This window comes from Macaca nemestrina, chromosome 5 (assembly GCF_043159975.1).
Source record: "Macaca nemestrina isolate mMacNem1 chromosome 5, mMacNem.hap1, whole genome shotgun sequence".
Lineage (NCBI taxonomy): Eukaryota > Metazoa > Chordata > Mammalia > Primates > Cercopithecidae > Macaca > Macaca nemestrina.
This window is the reverse complement of record NC_092129.1, coordinates 120,544,429-120,561,880: the sequence shown is the minus strand read 5'-3', so window position 1 is coordinate 120,561,880 and position 17,452 is coordinate 120,544,429. Positions and strand designations below refer to the sequence as shown.

At 34.8% G+C, this 17,452-nt stretch overlaps 1 protein-coding gene across 1 annotated transcript in view; it reads right to left on the bottom strand.

The window, feature by feature from the left end:
• The window catches only part of LOC105479505 (eyes shut homolog), a 162,493-nt gene that overhangs the window by 63,597 nt on the left and 81,444 nt on the right, over positions 1–17,452 (bottom strand). The window contains exons 3-4 of the mRNA XM_071096912.1: positions 4,566–4,759; positions 2,598–2,725 (exon numbers count right to left, since the gene is read on the bottom strand). Of these exons, the coding sequence (XP_070953013.1) occupies positions 2,598–2,725; positions 4,566–4,759 (322 nt within the window). The remainder of the gene's footprint in view (positions 1–2,597; positions 2,726–4,565; positions 4,760–17,452) is intronic.

Genomic DNA, 17,452 nt, shown 5'->3' with positions numbered 1-17,452 from the left:
GTTGCAAAATGACCTCCAGTTGCACAATTACATGCTGCAACACAGTTTCTTAGTATCACTGTAGAGTGTGACTTTCATTTCCCTTTAAAACCTCTAGTAGGAGTTTCATTGTTAATCTTAAGTGCAGACTTTCTTCCAAATGGTTAAAGTATCAACTTGCAAAAGTGCCAAATATACCTTGAAAAAATTTACCTTCTAGGGCCAAACAAGCAAGTAGGGGGTGAAAAAGTTATCTCACTTTTGTAGATGGAGAGCAGTAATGCTAGAGAAGAGTTAGAGGAATTATCTAGGAATTCCTAGTATTTGGATGGCTAAACCACCACCCAAATACTGGTCAACTATCCTTTTTTAAATATTTGTTGCATTTTTTACAATTGTTGTATTTCACAAACTCCATATTATTTTCAAATTATTATCCAAAGTATTACATAAACAATCAAATCATTCTTCTGTAATTTAAGAGAGTCGCCAAAATTGTATTCAATCTGTCTGATACCTCCAAGACATCAATTATTCCTTTTCCTTTCCTATCAGGCTCTACTTGTGTGCTACCTGCTCCCAGCTTTGCCACTTTTGATACTTTACAACTCTTTCTGCTCATAATAATAACATTTTTATGCTAACTTCCCATAGACACCTAAAGCTTTCAGTCTTCTAGGTGGTAAGGAATTTTCTGATTTTTAACTACAGGAGAAAATTAATTTCTTTCTAATTGTATTGCTTTAAGTTACTAGGTACCAAATAAAAATTTCCATAACCAATGTTTCACTGTCTTTCTCAAGGAGGTAATTCTGCTTCAGTTTCTCTCTCATCTACCCATATAAATTTAGATCAATAGCATATATTCAGGTAGGAAACTAATATCATCATAATCACTCTATTCTTCTCCTTTCCACATTTGACTCCTTTTCACCTTAACACATATTTTTTCTCCCAAATTCAGAAGAGCAAAACTTCAGTAGAAAAGAATAGTTAAACTAGGTGGAAGGTATAAGACAATTTCCCACATTGATGCTGTTTAAGGCCAAGCTCATCTTGACTAACAGTTCTCAAAGTATGGCGTCTCTAGATCAGGAGCATCAGCATCACTTACGACTTTGTTGGAAAGGTACATTTGCAATCCTCATTCCAGACCTATTAAATTATAAACACTAGAGACAAGGAACAACCATTGGTACTTTAGCTCTTCAAGAAGTTCTAATTTCAAAGTGTTAGAGTCACTGACCTCAGAAAACTTACCTCATAAGTTAGTAACACACAGATAAATCCTTAACATAAAAGCATTGAAGTCAAGTCATTTTTATTTATTATTATATTCACTAATATTCTTTGACTCATATGAGAACAGAAAAATAGATTTCAGGATTAATTTCCTGTCATTATTTTTCAACTTCACACTTAATTAATATTTATTATATCTCAATTATTTCACCTGAGCCAGAGTTAGCAATTTTCTTTCTAATAAGTCAGTTTTATGTTTGTAGAGGAGATGTGTCTGGTTTTTTTGTTTGTTTGTTTGTTTGTTTTTTAAGTTGATCACTTTTCTAAGTACATTCACTAATATACTAGCATATTAAGGCATAGAAATAGAATTGTAAATTAAAAGTAAATGTTTTTAAAGGGATAGCATTTAGGTTTACTGATGAATTAATACACGATTGAAGGTATGCAAAAATTTGACCGAATGGGTTAGAGTTTTCAGTATCTTGATATAATGATGAGGTTTATTGTCATTTCTTTTGAAAAAGTCACATTTCAAAAGGTTAAAAAAAAAAAAAAACCTTTAAATTTGGATTCCTTTGAAATAGATTAAAGTATTGTACAGTGTGAAATGGATGCATATTCTAAGTTTCTTTTCAGTGTGTTCCAAGGCTATTCTGTACCCCACATGTTAATTTTCTGCTTTTATGAATTATTCTAAAATTTTGAGGCTACTTACTGCTTTTCAATAATGCCCAACAGAATTTACTTTAAGCAGCCAGATAAAAGTCAAGCAAGTGTGAAGGGTACAAATTGTATTTCTTAATGATGTGAGAAAATGTCTATAAAGCTATTTAAAATTGACTAAATTATATGCCCAGATATTTAGGTCACTTCTGCCATTTATAAATGAGTAATCTGTGGAAAATTATTACTTAAAGAAATAATGAATTCCTAAAAGTCTGCCTAAACACCCTAACTAATATCTATCTGCTGAGGTCTGTGAAATACAGGAAGAAATAGTTATTCTATTATTTTAAAATATTTCAACACTATGTGTATAATAGAAATAATGCTATGGAGACATACATCTCTCTTTTCTTTCTAGACCTTCAATTATTATTTGGTTATATTAAAACCTCCATTATGAAACAAAGTATTTGTTTTATAACCGTACACCTAAACTATGCTTGATAATTTCTCAAATATTTATTTTAAATTAATACCATAACAATTAACCCAAAACATGGAACAAAATTTTACTTTAAATTAAAATAGAATATTATATATAATTAAGTAAAAGTTAGGGTTAAAACCAGAACATCATTATATTTTTATTCACATGATTTAAAAATCCATATATTTTATATTAAAAATAAACAGAAAATTAATTATACCTGCAATGATAATCTTTTTCACATTTCTTAAATGTAGCATTATTCTTCAAAGGAAATGACTCACATGATGTTTGAATGCTCTTACAAAGCAAATCTGTAAATATTGGTGAACAGATGCACATAACATCCTACGAAAGATTAAAAAACATTTTTACAAAGTAGTTTGGATATTTTAAAGGTAATGAATGGGTTCTTACCTGGAGAAGGGCTAAAACTATTTTCATGAACTTGGAGTAGAAATTATCTGTCAACATTGTGGCAGATTCTATATTCCAAAATGTCACAACACCTTCTCCCATCTCACACAGTCTTCCTGCTATGTGAAATCAAAACTCCTCTATTATGAGTCAGGGTCTACATTCCCTTCCTCTTGAATGTAAGCAGGATTGTGACCATGGATAAAAGGATGCTTTAAACGCCATAGAGATTCTATCTAATTATCTTAGGGTTCTTGCTCTTTGAACCCAGCCACCACGCTCTCAGGAAGTTCAGGCCACATGGAGAAATCATGTTTAGGGTTGTGGCTAAGAAGGAAAATAGAATTAAAGTACTTCTATGAATTAATAGTTAAGCACACATCCGTTAAAAGTCACATCTTAAGATTCCTTTAACTAGTAAAGTTAAAGAATGTGTTCAATTGTTCATTATTTTCAAGTTTAAAAGCAAAACATTTTAAATGATACTATTAAAAGTTCTTCATAGATTATTGTACTAGTTTTTTATTTATATAACAACTTTTTATTTATATAGCAAATTATTACAAACTTAGTAGCTTAAAGCAACAACAACAAATCATTTTCTTAGAGTTCCAGAGGTCATAAGTATGAAAAGTTTCAGAAGGCTAAAACCAAGATGTCTGCTGTGTCCCTTCTGTAGGCTCTGCAGGAAAATGTTCCCCTCACTTTTCCAGCTGATTCTAGAAGCTGCATTCATTTTTTTTTTTTTTTTTTTTTATGGTCCCTTCCTCCATGTTTAAAACCAGCCTCATTACATCATCGAATCTCCCTTTGACTCTGATTCTTCCATCTCTCTCCTCTATTTTAAAGGACCCTTGTGATTACACTGGATCCACCCAAATAATCCAGGATAACATCAGCTGATTAGCAGCCTTTATTCCATCTGCAATCTTAATTTCCTCTTGCTGGGTAACATAGCACAGGCACATATTCCCAGGATTAGTGCATAGACATGTTTATTCATTTTATTTTTATTTTATCTTTTGGTGCAGGATGAGGGGCATAGTCTGCCTACTACAATAATAGTTTCCTTGATTTTTAGAAGAAGCATGTATTATTGCTCTTTGCCCCTGTATCTCCAAATATTTGGGTCTAGTATATTGTACATTGGTAACAAATCTTTGCGCATGGTAGAAGTAATTTCAGGTGGAGTAAAAAATGTTCTTCTATAAGCTTTTATCTGTATATTATGTTCTATATAATTTAACTAATTATTCTCAGCAAAAGTTCAGCAATTTTTTTTTGATAAAATAGACAGTTCTCCAGGGAAAAAAAAAATTCTTTTCAGAGTGTTAGTAACAAAACGTTCAGGAGGTTGGAAAAATAAACTCTTAAATTTCTTTAAAGAGTTAATGATAAATATGAGTCTAAATTGAAAGACAGTAATTTGTGAGAACTGCTAACAAAATATTTCCTACTCTTATTTATTCAAATGTTAAAATGAAAAGTTAAAGTATAACAATATTGAATAACTAAAAGATGAACAAAATGCAGTAAGTAAAAATGAAGAGTATACAAATTTATATTCTTTTAAAAGGCAGAATACCAATGGAAGAGCAAATTTTTTCCTATATAAATAGGAAAAACTAAAATAAGTAGATTAGTCTTGCTTTTCTGAGTTTAACAATTAAACTACCTTATTGAGAATTCTAATTATTTATTCTTTTCAAATTGCTTGGTAATAGTAAAAAAAATTTGAAACCACTCACTTGTATGTTAGATTGAGACTTACATTTGATATTTTGATGCCGTCGGTACCATTCTCACACAGTATTAATGAACACTCACTGACATCAGTTTCACCATTTTGGTTGGAAGATCCTTTTGGGCATTCATAAGTGTAAGCAGAGCTGCTATTTGGGCAAATTCCTCTTTTCCAACAGAGCAGAGAAACACAAGGTTTTGTTGACACCTCACAGAATGGACCTTAAAAAATCACACACAAGAAAGACATAAAAGAAAAGGAAGGAAGGAAAGAAGAAATGAACATAGGTATGTAGCAAAACATTCTAGAAAATTTCTCTAGAGTTCATGAAATATTTTTCTTTAACAAATTTATTGCAGTGTAAGTTATATATTATAAAATCCATTCACTGCAATTCTACAATTCAATAAATTTTGCAAATGTATAGAGCTACTCAAGCATCATCAGAATGCAGTTTTAGCAAAATTCCATTACCCAGAGAAGAGCTCTGTTGTTGTCAATCTTTGTACCCAAACCCACTTCCAGGCATTTCATTAGAAAGGTATGATGGAGTATGTGGTCTTTTGTGATTGACTTCTTTTGCATAGCATTTTTTAAAAAGAATTTTCATATTGTATCATGTATGAGTAGTTGGTACTTTATATTGCTAAAGAATAATTCACAATATACACAACATTTTGTTAATCCATTCATCCTTCAGTGGACATCTGTTTTCAATTTTTGGTTCCTATGAATCATGAATTCATATACAATTATTTGAGGGAATAGATATTTTCATATTTCTTGAAAAGATTCCCAGGAGTGGAATTGCTGGATTTTATGGAATATTCATGTTTAACATTTTAGGAAACTGCTAACCTGTTTTCCAAACTAGCTGTGCCATATTAACATTCTCATCAGCAATGTGTCAGATTTATGTTTCTCCACATTCTTGCCAAGATTTGATATTGTCCGTTTTCTTTATTGTAGTCATTCTAGTGAATGTACAATTGTATCTCACTGTGGCTTCAATTTGCATTCACTAATGACTAATTATTTTGAGCATCTTCTGGTATGTGTATTACTCATGTGTGTATCTTCAAAAATGACATGTCTATTTAAATCTATTAACTATTTTTAAATTGAGCTATCAGCTTTCTTATGATTCAGAACATTCTTTGAGTGGGTTCTTTGTATATATTGAATAAAAGTCCTTTATGAAAATACTTGAAAGTATTTTCTCCTTGCCTTGCCTTTCCATTTTCTCACTTGTTGACATTTGGATAGCAAAAGTTTTTATTGAATGAAACCCAATTTATTAACTTTTCCTTTATTTAATTAAGTCCATTTTGTCATTTTTATATCATATCTTTTGGTGTCATATAATTGGTGTCTAATAATATTTTGCCTAACCCAAGGTCATGAAGACATTTTAATATATTTTATAATTTTAATATATTTTATAATTTCAGCTCCTCTGTTTAGATTCCTAATCCATTTGATTTATTTTTTATATGATGTGGGATAATTATTTAGATTATGTGGTTCACATATACACATAGAATTGTTATGACACTTTTTTCTTTTAAGACTGTCCTTTCCTCATTTGTTTGTTTGTTTAGCGACTGTTAAAACTGACCTATGATAAATATGAAAGTTGATTTCTGGCATATCAATTATTTTTTCCTGATTTATATGCCTTTTTATGTGCAATAATCCACTGACCAGAAAAATACATAATGCATATAGCTATATGGTAGGTTTTGAAATTGGGTAGTCATTCAACCTTTCCTTCTTTTTTTCCAAAAATCATTTTAGCTATGCTATGGATTGTTTTTGTAGCTTCCTATAAATTTTTCTATGAGCTTGTCAATTTCTACACAAAGCCTGCTGGAATATTATTAGGAATTTTATTAAATCAATAGATAAAATTGGGAGAAATTTCCATCCTGACAAGATTGAATTCCAATCAATGAATATGCAACGTATCTCCATCTTTTTTACTATTCTTGCAATTTTCTCAACATTGTTGCATAGCTTTAAGTTAAAGTCTTGCATTTATTTGTTAAATTCATATCTAAGCATTTTGATGGTCTTGTAACTAGAATTGCTTTCTTAATTTTATTTTTGAATTTTATTTTTATTTATTTATCTTTTTCAGTCAGAGTCTCACTGTGTTACCCAGGCTGGAGTGCAGTGGCGCGATCTCAGCTCACCACAACCTCAGCCTCCTGCGTTCAAGTGATTCTCCTGCCTCAGCCTCCCAAGTAGCTGGGACCACAGGCATGCACCACCATGCCTGGGTAATTTTTGTATTTTTAATAGAGATGGGGTTTCACTATGTTGGCCAGGCTGGTCTCGAACTCCTGACCTTGTGATCTGCCCGCCTCGGCCTCCCAAAGTGCTGGGATTACAGGTGTGAGCCACCACACCCAGCCTTGAAATATTGTTTTTAATCTATAGAGAAAGGCAAATGACTTGTGTATATTAGCTTGTAATCTGAAAACTTTATAAACCCGGTTACTAGGGGGATTCCTTAGGATTTTCTACATATTAGATTATGTAATTTGTGAATAAAGACAGTTTTACTGCTTTCCTTTCAACCAATATGTCCGTGTGTGTGTGTGTGTGTGTGTGTGTGTGTGTGTCTAACAAATAGTCTGGAACCTCCTATGTTCCAGTGTTAAATAGAAATGGTGAAAGTAGATATCATTGTCTTGTTTCCTAATTCTTCGGAGAAAGAGAAAAGCTGTCATCCTGACACCTTTAGGATGATGTTCCCTAGACATTTGTCATAGATGCTTTTCATCAGGCTGAAAGATTGTTTTTCTATTTCTAATTTGTTGAGAGTTTTTATAATGAACAGGTGTTAGATTTTGTGATATGCTTTTCCTGCAACTATTGTGATGATTATGTAGGCTTTGTCCTTTATTATATTAATATGGTATATTACATTAATTGACTTTCAGATATCAAAATTATCTTCAATCCTGGGAAAAAATTGTACTTTATCAGGATAGAAAAATATTTTTAAATGTGATTGGATTCAATTTTCTCATATTTTGGCTGAGATTTTCTATCTTTATTCATAAGCAATATTGGTCTTTAGTTTTCTTGTGGCAGCTTTGTCTTTGGTTTTGGTATGAGGGTAATACTGGCCTGATAGCATGACTTCAGAAGTGTTCCTTTCTCTTCTCTTTTTCCTTTTCTCTTCTTTTAAGAGATTAGTGCCAGTTGGTGAGAATTGGTACTAATCTCTTAAATATCTGGCAGGCCTATATGAATTTTCCATTTCTCCTTGAGGCATTTTTAGCAATTTACATATATTTAAGAATTTATTTATTTCATCTAAGTCGTCACATTTGTTGGCCTAATGTTGTTCACGTTATCTCCTTATAATCTTTTAAATTTTGAGTGGTCATTAATGAGTCCTCACTTTCAATGCTTGCTTTATTTACTCGTGTCTTTCCTTGTATTTTTTCCTTGTTCATTCCGACTAAAGATTTGTCCATTTTGTTTTCCTCAAAAATCAATTTTTTGTTTCACTGATTTTCTCTAAGAAGTTTTAATGATTTCTGTACAAATCTGACTGTTCTCTTTCGTTTGTATGCTTTTCATTTAATGTGTTCTTTTTTCCATTTATTTAAGGCTGAAGCTTAAAATATTGATTTGAGAGTTCTTTTTCTGGTGTAGAAACTTGGGACTATAAGCACTGTTATAAGTGCTTAGGCACAGTATAAGCACTGTTTTAGCTAAGCATTGTTTTACTTACATTTCATAACTTTTCATATGCTTCCATATTATTCCTTTTCTTCTTTGTTTTTTTTTTTTTTTTTTTTTTGAGACAGAGTCTCGCTCTGTCGCCCAGGCTGGAGTGCAGTGGCCGGATCTCAGCTCACTGCAAGCTCCGCCTCCCAGGTTCACGCCATTCTCCTGCCTCAGCCTCCTGAATAGCTGGGACTACAGGCACCCGCCACCTCGCCCAGCTAGTTTTTTGTATTTTTTAGTAGAGATGGGGTTTCATGTGTTAGCCAGGATGGTCTCTATCTGCTGACCTGATGATCCACCCATCTCGGCCTCCCAAAGTGCTGGGATTACAGGCTTGAGCCACCGCGTTCAGCCTTCTTTTTCTTCTTTACTCTCAAGTTATTTCAGAAATTTATTGTTTATAATAATTTCCAGATACGTTAAGATTTCTAGAAACAATTATGTTGTTGATTTCTATTTAGTTTTGCGAGGGTTGAGGAACATATATGATATTTTTTGTATTCCTTTAGATTTATTAAGACTAATTTTCTTGCCATACCTATGTGTTGATACACTATCTATCAACATCACAGTTGTACAGTGAGGTTTGGCACTTGGAGGGATGTGAAAGCAAGTACCTCTTTAAACTTTATTTCCTAGGCAAGTCACTTGCCTCTCCCTAGTTCCTGCTCTACTAAGATCATGTGAATAGAGTTAGCAAACTAGTACTATTAAGGCCCAAGCCTGGAGTACCCACTGCAAATTTTATAGAACTCAGATCAGCATGTGTTTCACTTCACAGTTAAAATACACTTGTCAATCTGTTCAATCTGCTGTCATTAGGTACACCATAGTGGCATTAAAATGTAACTGCAGTAGTAGGCTGACAGGCCTTGCCATCTCTGTGAACTCCTAGATTTTGAAGACAAAATTTATTCTTTTGCTCCTCCTAGCTTGAGTAAGGCTTTGGACAATTGATACGTGTTAGAAAAAACTGAAAAGGGAGATATCTGACTCCCAGCTAAAAAAGATATACGTGGACTTCAAAATTTAAGGTATTTGTAATTCAAGTTTATAATCATTTTCATCCAAATTACTATATAATGCAAGACTTTTTAGTAAACAACATATTTATTGGAAAAATTTCTTATACCCAACTCAATTATTACTATGTGAACAGGAGCATAAAGAAATACTTATCTACAAAATATTAAGTTATTTACAACAAATTACTGGCCAGAAAATACTGCTTAGATTATATAATATTAATTCATTTGGATTTTGGATTGTGTGTCGGTTTCTAAAACAGACAGGCATAAAGGCAGTATAAAATGTTCAGCCACCACAACATAGACATTATTATTTTAAAACAACTCAACCTTTAATTTGGGGATATTTATTAATATCTAAGTATTTATTTTGATCATACAAAGAGTAAATATGTATTTCTCCATGTTAGGATACACTGCCATAATGTATTCCTTTTAAATAATCAAATATTGATGATATTTGATTAGATATTTAGTGGTACTTATTTAGACATAAATATTACTTGAAATTATACTGGGGGGTGCACCCAAGATGACCAAATAGGAACAGCTCAGGCCTGCAGCTCCCAGCTTGAGCAACACAGAAGACGGGCGATTTCTGCATTTTCAACTGAGGTACTGGGTCCATCTCACTGGGGCGTGTCGGACAGTTGGCGCTGATCTGCGGGTGCAGCCCGTCCAGCAAGAGCTGAAGTAGGGTGAGACATCACCTCACCTGGGAAGCACAAGGGAGAAGGGAATTCCTTTTCCAAGCCAAAGGAAATTGAGACACACAACACCTGGAAAATCAGGTAACTCCCACCCTAATACTGCACTTTACCAAGAGTCTTAGCAAACGGCACACCAGGAGATTATATCCCACACCTGGCCCAGAGGGTCCCATGCCCACAGAGCCTCCCTCATTGCTAGCACAGCAGTCTGAGATCTGACTGTGAGGTGGCAGTGAGGCTGGGGGAGGGGTGCCCACCATTGCTGGGCTTAAGTAGGTAAACAAAGCCTCCAGGAAGCTCAAACTGGGTGGAGCCCACCACAGCTCAAGGAGACCGGCCTGCCTCTGTAGACTCCACCTTTGGGGATAGGGCATAGCTAACCAAAAAGCAGCAGAAACCTTGGCAGAGGTAAATGCCCCTGTCTGACAGCTTTGAAGAGAGCAGTGGATCTCCCAGCATGGAGGTTGAGATCTGAGAACGGACAGACTGCATGCTCAGTTGGGTCCCTGATCCCTTAGTAGCCTGACTGGGAGACATCCCCCACTAGGTGGAGATTGACACCTCACACCTCACACAGCAGGGTACACCCCTAAAACGAAGCTTCCAGAGCCAGAATCAGACAGCAACATTGGCTGCTCAGCAATATTCTATCTTCTGCAGCCTCCGCTGCTGATACACAGGCAAAAAGGGTCTGGAGTGGACCTCAAGCAAACTCCAACAGACCTACAGCTGAGGGTCCTGACTATTAGAAGGAAATCTAACAAACAGAAAGGACACCCACACCAAAACCCCATTAGTACATCACCATCATCAAAGACCAAAGGTAGATAAAACCACAAAAATGGGGTAAAAGCAGTGCAGAAAAATTGGAAATTCAAAAATCAGAGCCCATCTGCCCCTCAAAGGGAACACAGCTCATCACCAGCAATGAAAGCTTGACAGAGAATGACTTTGATGAATTGAGAGAAGAAGGCTTCAGTCGATCAAACTTCTCAGAGCTAAAGGAGGAACTACGTAACCAGTGCAAATAAACTAAGAACCTTGAAAAAAGAATGGATGAATGAATAACTATAGAGAAAACTTTAAAAGAACTGATAGAGATGAAAACCAAAACACGAGAACTACATGAGAAGTGCACAAGCTTCTCTAGCCAACTCAATTAACTGGAAGAAAGAGTATCAGCGATTGAAGATCAAATGAATGAAATGAAGTGAGAAGAGAAGTGTGGAAAAAAAAGAGTAAAAAGAAATGAACAGAGCCTCCAAGAAATATGGGATTATGTGAAAAAAACAAATCTACATCTGATTGGTGTGCCTGAAAGTGACGGGGAAAATGGAACCAAGTTGGAAAACACTCTGCAGGATATCATCCAGGAGAACTTCCCCAATCTAGTAAGGCAGGTCACATTCAAATTCAGGAAATACAGAGAACACCACAAAGATACTCCTCGAGAAGAGCAACTCCAAGACACATAATTGTCAGATGCACCAAAGTTGAAATGAAGAAAAAAAATGCTAAGGGCAGCCAGAGAGAAAGGTCGGATTACCCACAAAGGGAAGCCCATCAGACTAACAGCAGATCTCTCGGCAGAAACTCTCCACGTCAGAAGAGAGTGGGGGCCAATATTCAACATTCTTAAAGAATTTTCAACCCAGAATTTCATATCCAGCCAAACTAAGTTTCATAAGTGAAGGAGAAATAAAATCCTTTACAGACAAGCAAATGCTTAGAGATTTTTTTACCACCAGGACTGCCCTGCAAGAGATACTGAAGGAAGCACTAAACATGGAAAGGATGAACAGTTACCAGCCATTGCAAAAACATGCCAAAATGTAAAATCCATCAAGGCTAGGAAGAAACTGCATCAACTAACGAGCAAAATATCCAGCTAATATCATAATGGCAGGATCAAGTTCACACATAACAATATTAACCTTAAATGTAAATGGACTAAATTGTCTAATTAAAAGACACAGACTGGCAAATTGGATAAAGAGTCAAGACCTATCAGTTTGCTATATTCAGGAGACCCATCTCACATGCAGAGACACACATAGGCTCAAAATAAAGGGATGGAGGAAGATCTACCAAGCAAATAGAAAATAAAAAAGAGCAGGGGTTGCAATCCTAGTCTCTGATAAAACAGACTTTAAACCAACAAAGATCAAAAGAGATAAAGAAGGCCATTATATAATGGTAAAGGGATAAATTCATCAGGAAGAGTTAACTATCCTAAATATATATGCACCCAAACAGGAGCACCCAGATTGATAAAGCAAGTCCTTAGAGATTTACAAAGAGACTTAGACTCGCATACAATAAAAATGGGAGACTTTAACACCCCACTGTCAACATTAGACAGATCAATGAGACAGAAAGTTAACAAGGATATCCAGGAATTGAACTCAACTCTTCACAAAGCGGACCTAATATATATCTATAGAACTCTCCACACCAAATCCACAGAATATACATTCTTCTCAGCACCACATCACACTTATTCCAAAATTGACCACATAGTTGAAAGTAAAGCACTTCTCAGCAAATAAAAAATAACAGAAAGTATAATAAATTGTCTCTCAGACCACAGTGCAATCAAAGTAGAACTCAGGAAAAAGAAACTCAATCAAAACCACTCAACTCCATGGAAACTGAACAAGCTGCTCCTGAATGACTACTGAGTACATAACGAAATGAAGGCAGAAATAATGATGTTCTTTGAAACCAATGAGAACAAAGATACAACATACCAGAATCTCTGGGACACATTTAAAGAAGTGTGTAGAGGAAAATTTACAGCACTAAATGCCCACAGGAGAAAGCAGGAAAGATCTAAAATTGACACCCTTACATCACAATTAAAAGAACTAGAGAAGCAAGAGCAAACACATTCCAAAGCTAGCAGAAGGCAAGAAATAACTAAGATCAGAGCAGAATTGAAGGAGATAGAGACACAAAAAATCCCTTCAAAAAATCAATGAATCCAGGAGCTGGTTTTCTGCAAAGATCAATAAAATTGACAGACCACTAGCAAGACTAATAAAGAAGAAAAGAGAGAAAAATCAAATAGACACAATAAAAAATGATAAAGGGGATATCACCACTGACCCCACAGAAATGCAAACCGTCATACTATAAACACCTCTATGCAAATAAACTATAAAACCTAGAAGAAATGGATAATTTCCTGGACACTTACACTCTCCGAAGACTAAATAAGGAAGAAGTTGAATCCCTGAATAGACCAATAGCAGGCTCTGAAATTCAGGCAATAATTAATAGCCTACCAACGAAAAAAATTCCAGGACCAGACAGATTCACAGCCAAATTCTTGCAGAGGTACAAAGAGGAGTGGGTACTGTTCCTTCTGAAACTATTTCAATCAATAGAAAAAGAGGGAATCCTCCCTAACTCATTTTATGAGGCCAACATCATCCTGACACCAAAGCCTGACAGAGATACAACACAAAAAGAGAATTTTAGACTAATATTCCTGATGAACATTGATGCAAAAATCCTCAATAAAATACTGGCAAACCGAATCCAGCAGCACATCAAAAAGCTTATCCACAATGATCAAATGGGCTTCATCCCTGGGATGCAAGGCTGGTTCAACATACGGAAATCAATAAACGTAATCCAGCATATAAACGGAACCAAAGACAAAAACCACGTGATTATTTCAATAGATGTAGAAAAGGCCTTTGACAAAATTAAACAGCCCTTCATGCTAAAAACTCTCAAAAAATTCGGTATTGATGGAATGTATCGCAAAATAATAAGAGCTATTTATGACAAACCCACAGCCAATATCATACTGAATGGACAAAAACCGGAAGCATTCCCTTTGAAAACTGGCACAAGACAGGGATGACCTCTCTCACCACTCCTATTCAACATCGTGTTGGAAGTTCTGGCTAGGGTAATCAGGCAAGAGAAAGAAATCAAGGGTATTCAGTTAGGAAAAAAAGAAGTCAAATTGTCCCTGTTTACAGATGACATGATTGTATATTTAGAAAACCCCACAATCTGAGCCCAAAATCTTCTTAAGCTGAGAAGCAACTTCAGCAAAGTCTCAGGATACAAAATAAAATCACAAGCATTCTAATACACCAGTAACAGACAAACAGAGAGCCAAATGATGAATGAACTCCCATTCACAATAGCTTCAAAGAGAATAAAATACCTAGGAATCCAACTTACAAGGGATGTAAAGGACCTCTTCAAGGAGAACTACAAACCACTCCTCAGCAAAATAAAAGAGGACACAAACAAATGGAAAAACATACCATGCTCATGGATAGGAAGAATCAATATTTTGAAAACGGCCATACTGCCCAAGGTAATTTATAGATTCAATGCCATCCCCATTAAGCTACCAATGACCTGCTTCACAGAATTGGAAAAAAACTACTTTAAAGTTCATATGGAACCAAAGAAGATCCCACATTGCCAAGACAATCCTAACCCAAAGAACAAAGCTGGAGGCATCACGCTACCTGACTTCAAACTATACTACAAGGCTACAGTAACCAAAACAGCATGGTACTGGTACCAAAACAGAGATATAGACCAATGGAACAGAACAGAACCCTCAGAAATAATATCACACATCTACAACCATATGATCTTTGACAAACCTGAGAGAAACAAGAAATGGGGAAAGGATTCCCTATTTAATAAATGGTGCTGGGAAAATTGGCTAGCCATAAGTAGAAAGCTGAAACTGGATCCTTTCCTTACTCCTTATACGAAAATTAATTCAAGATGGATTAGAGACTTAAATGTTAGACCTAATACCATAAAAACCCTAGAGGAAAACCTAGGTAATACCATTCAGGACATAGGCATGGGCAAGGACTTCATGTCTAAAACACCAAAAGCAATGGCAACAAAAGCCAAAATGGAGAAATGGGATCTAATTAAACTAAAGAGCTTCTGCACAGCAAAAGAAACTACCATCAGAGTGAACAGGCAACCTACAGAATGGAAGAAAATTATTGCAATCTACTCATCTGACAAAGGGCTAATATCCAGAAGCTATAAAGAACTCAATCAAATTTACAAGAAGAAAACAAACAACTCCATCAAAAAGTGGGCAAAGGATATGAATAGACACTTCTCAAAAGAAGACATTCATATAGCCAACAGACACATGAAAAAATGCTCATCATCACTCACCATCAAAGAAATGCAAATCAAAACCACAATGAGATACCATCTCACACCAGTTAGAATGGCAATCATTAAAAAATCAGGAAACAACAGGTGCTGGAGAGGATGTGGAGAAATAGGAACACTTTTACACTGTTGGTGGGATTGTAAACTAGTTCAACCATTATGGAAAACAGTGTGGCGATTCCTCAAGGATCTAGAACTAGAAATACCATTTGACCCAGCCATCCCATTACTGGGTATATACCCAAAGGATTATAAGTCATGCTGCTATAAAGACACATGCATACGTATGTTTATTGTGGCACTATTCACAATAGCAAAGACTTGGAATCAACCCAAATGTCCATCAGTGACAGACTGGATTAAGAAAATGTGGCACATAGACACCACGGAATACTATGCAGCCATAAAAAAGGATGGGTCTGTGTCCTTTGTAGGGACATGGATGAAGATGGAAACCATCATTCTCAGCAAACTATCGCAAGAACAGAAAAGCAAATACCACATGTTCTCACTCATAGGTGGGAATTGAACAATGGGATCACTTGGACTCAGGAATGGGAACATCACACACTGGCTCCTATTGTGAGGTGGGTGTAGTGAAGAGGGATAACATTAGGAGATATACCTAATGTAAATGACGAGTTAATGGGTGCAGCACACGAACATGGCACATGTATATATATGTAACAAACCTGCACGTTGAGCACATGTACCCTAGGACTTAAAGTATAAAAAAAAAAAAAAAAAAAAGAAAAAGAAAAAAAAAGAAATTATAGTAAAACATTGTTTGAATGATACTACCTTATAGGTATGTAATTCTTGGCCTTTTCATAGTACTTACATCCATAAAGACTTGAGAAAATTTTTAAAACAAAACCTGAAATTTATAGAGGTCTGTTCTTACTCAGTTTTATTTTAGTTGACACATTGTGATGGTATATATTTATTGAGTATAATTTGACATTTTGAAACATATCCATGTGGTATAATGATCCAGTCGGGATAGTTAGTATATCTATCACCTCATGCCTTTATCATTTCTTTGTGGCAAGAACATTCAAAACCATATCTTCTAGCCCTTTTGCAATACATAGCACCTTACTTGTTAAGCATAGTCACTCTGTGCAATAAAACAGCAAAAGTTCTTCTTCTTATCTCATTGTAACTTTGTACCTGTTGACCAGCCTCTACCCATTTTTCCTCTTCTATCCCCTCCCCAGTCTCTAGTAAACACTCTTCTACTATCTACTTCTATGATACTAGCTTTTTTTTTTTTTTTTTTCTTCCAGATTTCACTTATGAGTAAGATCATGCAGTTTTTGTGTTTCTGTGTCTGGCCTATTTCAATTAACATGAGGCATATCTCCAAAAGGAATTGATCAGTATAGCAAACAGATATTTGTAACCCCTGTTTATTGCAGCATGATTTCTAATAGCCAAAAAATGGAATCAACCTAGGTGTTCAACAATGGAAGAATGGATAAAGAAAATGTGAGCTATATACACAATAGTATACTATTCAGCCATATAAAATTATTAAATTGTGCTATTTGTGAGAAGGATAGACATGGTAGATATTATGTTAAGTAAAATAAATGAGTTTTATATTTTCATTTTATTTTATTTAAAAGAAACTAATTTTTCTAGATGTTAAGCAATTTGCCACATGTCAGACATATGGTTAATTAATGGAAGATTGATAATTTAAAAAAGTGTGTACCACCAAATACCATAACAATTCTATGCCCTTTTCACAGCAACACATGCCCAGATTAATTCTGTACAAAAAAAATAGAAGACTCAAATACCATTTGATTGTTAGTACTAGACCAATATTTCTCAGATAAAACATTATGTTGTTCAACATCATGTGTTGAATATAAAAATATACAAAAAAATATTAATTATTTGACTTCTTCTACAAACAAACAAAATTTCCCCAATGTATAAATATATCCTGTGTGTATATTTGTCATGGCAGTTTTCAAAGCAATCCATTGGGTAACACAGTAAAGAGTGAAATGTGTGATTTTTCACATTTCATTTTGAAATAGTAATAGATTCATAGAAAATTACAAAGCTAATACCAGGAAGTCCTGGGTATGTTCACATCTTACATAACTATAACACTATATCAAACTAGAAAATTGGCATTAGCATAATATTTGGGTACAGTTCTATGTCATTTCATCACATTCGTAGACTGAGGTAATCACCACTATAAAAATGTGAACCATTCCATGCTTAC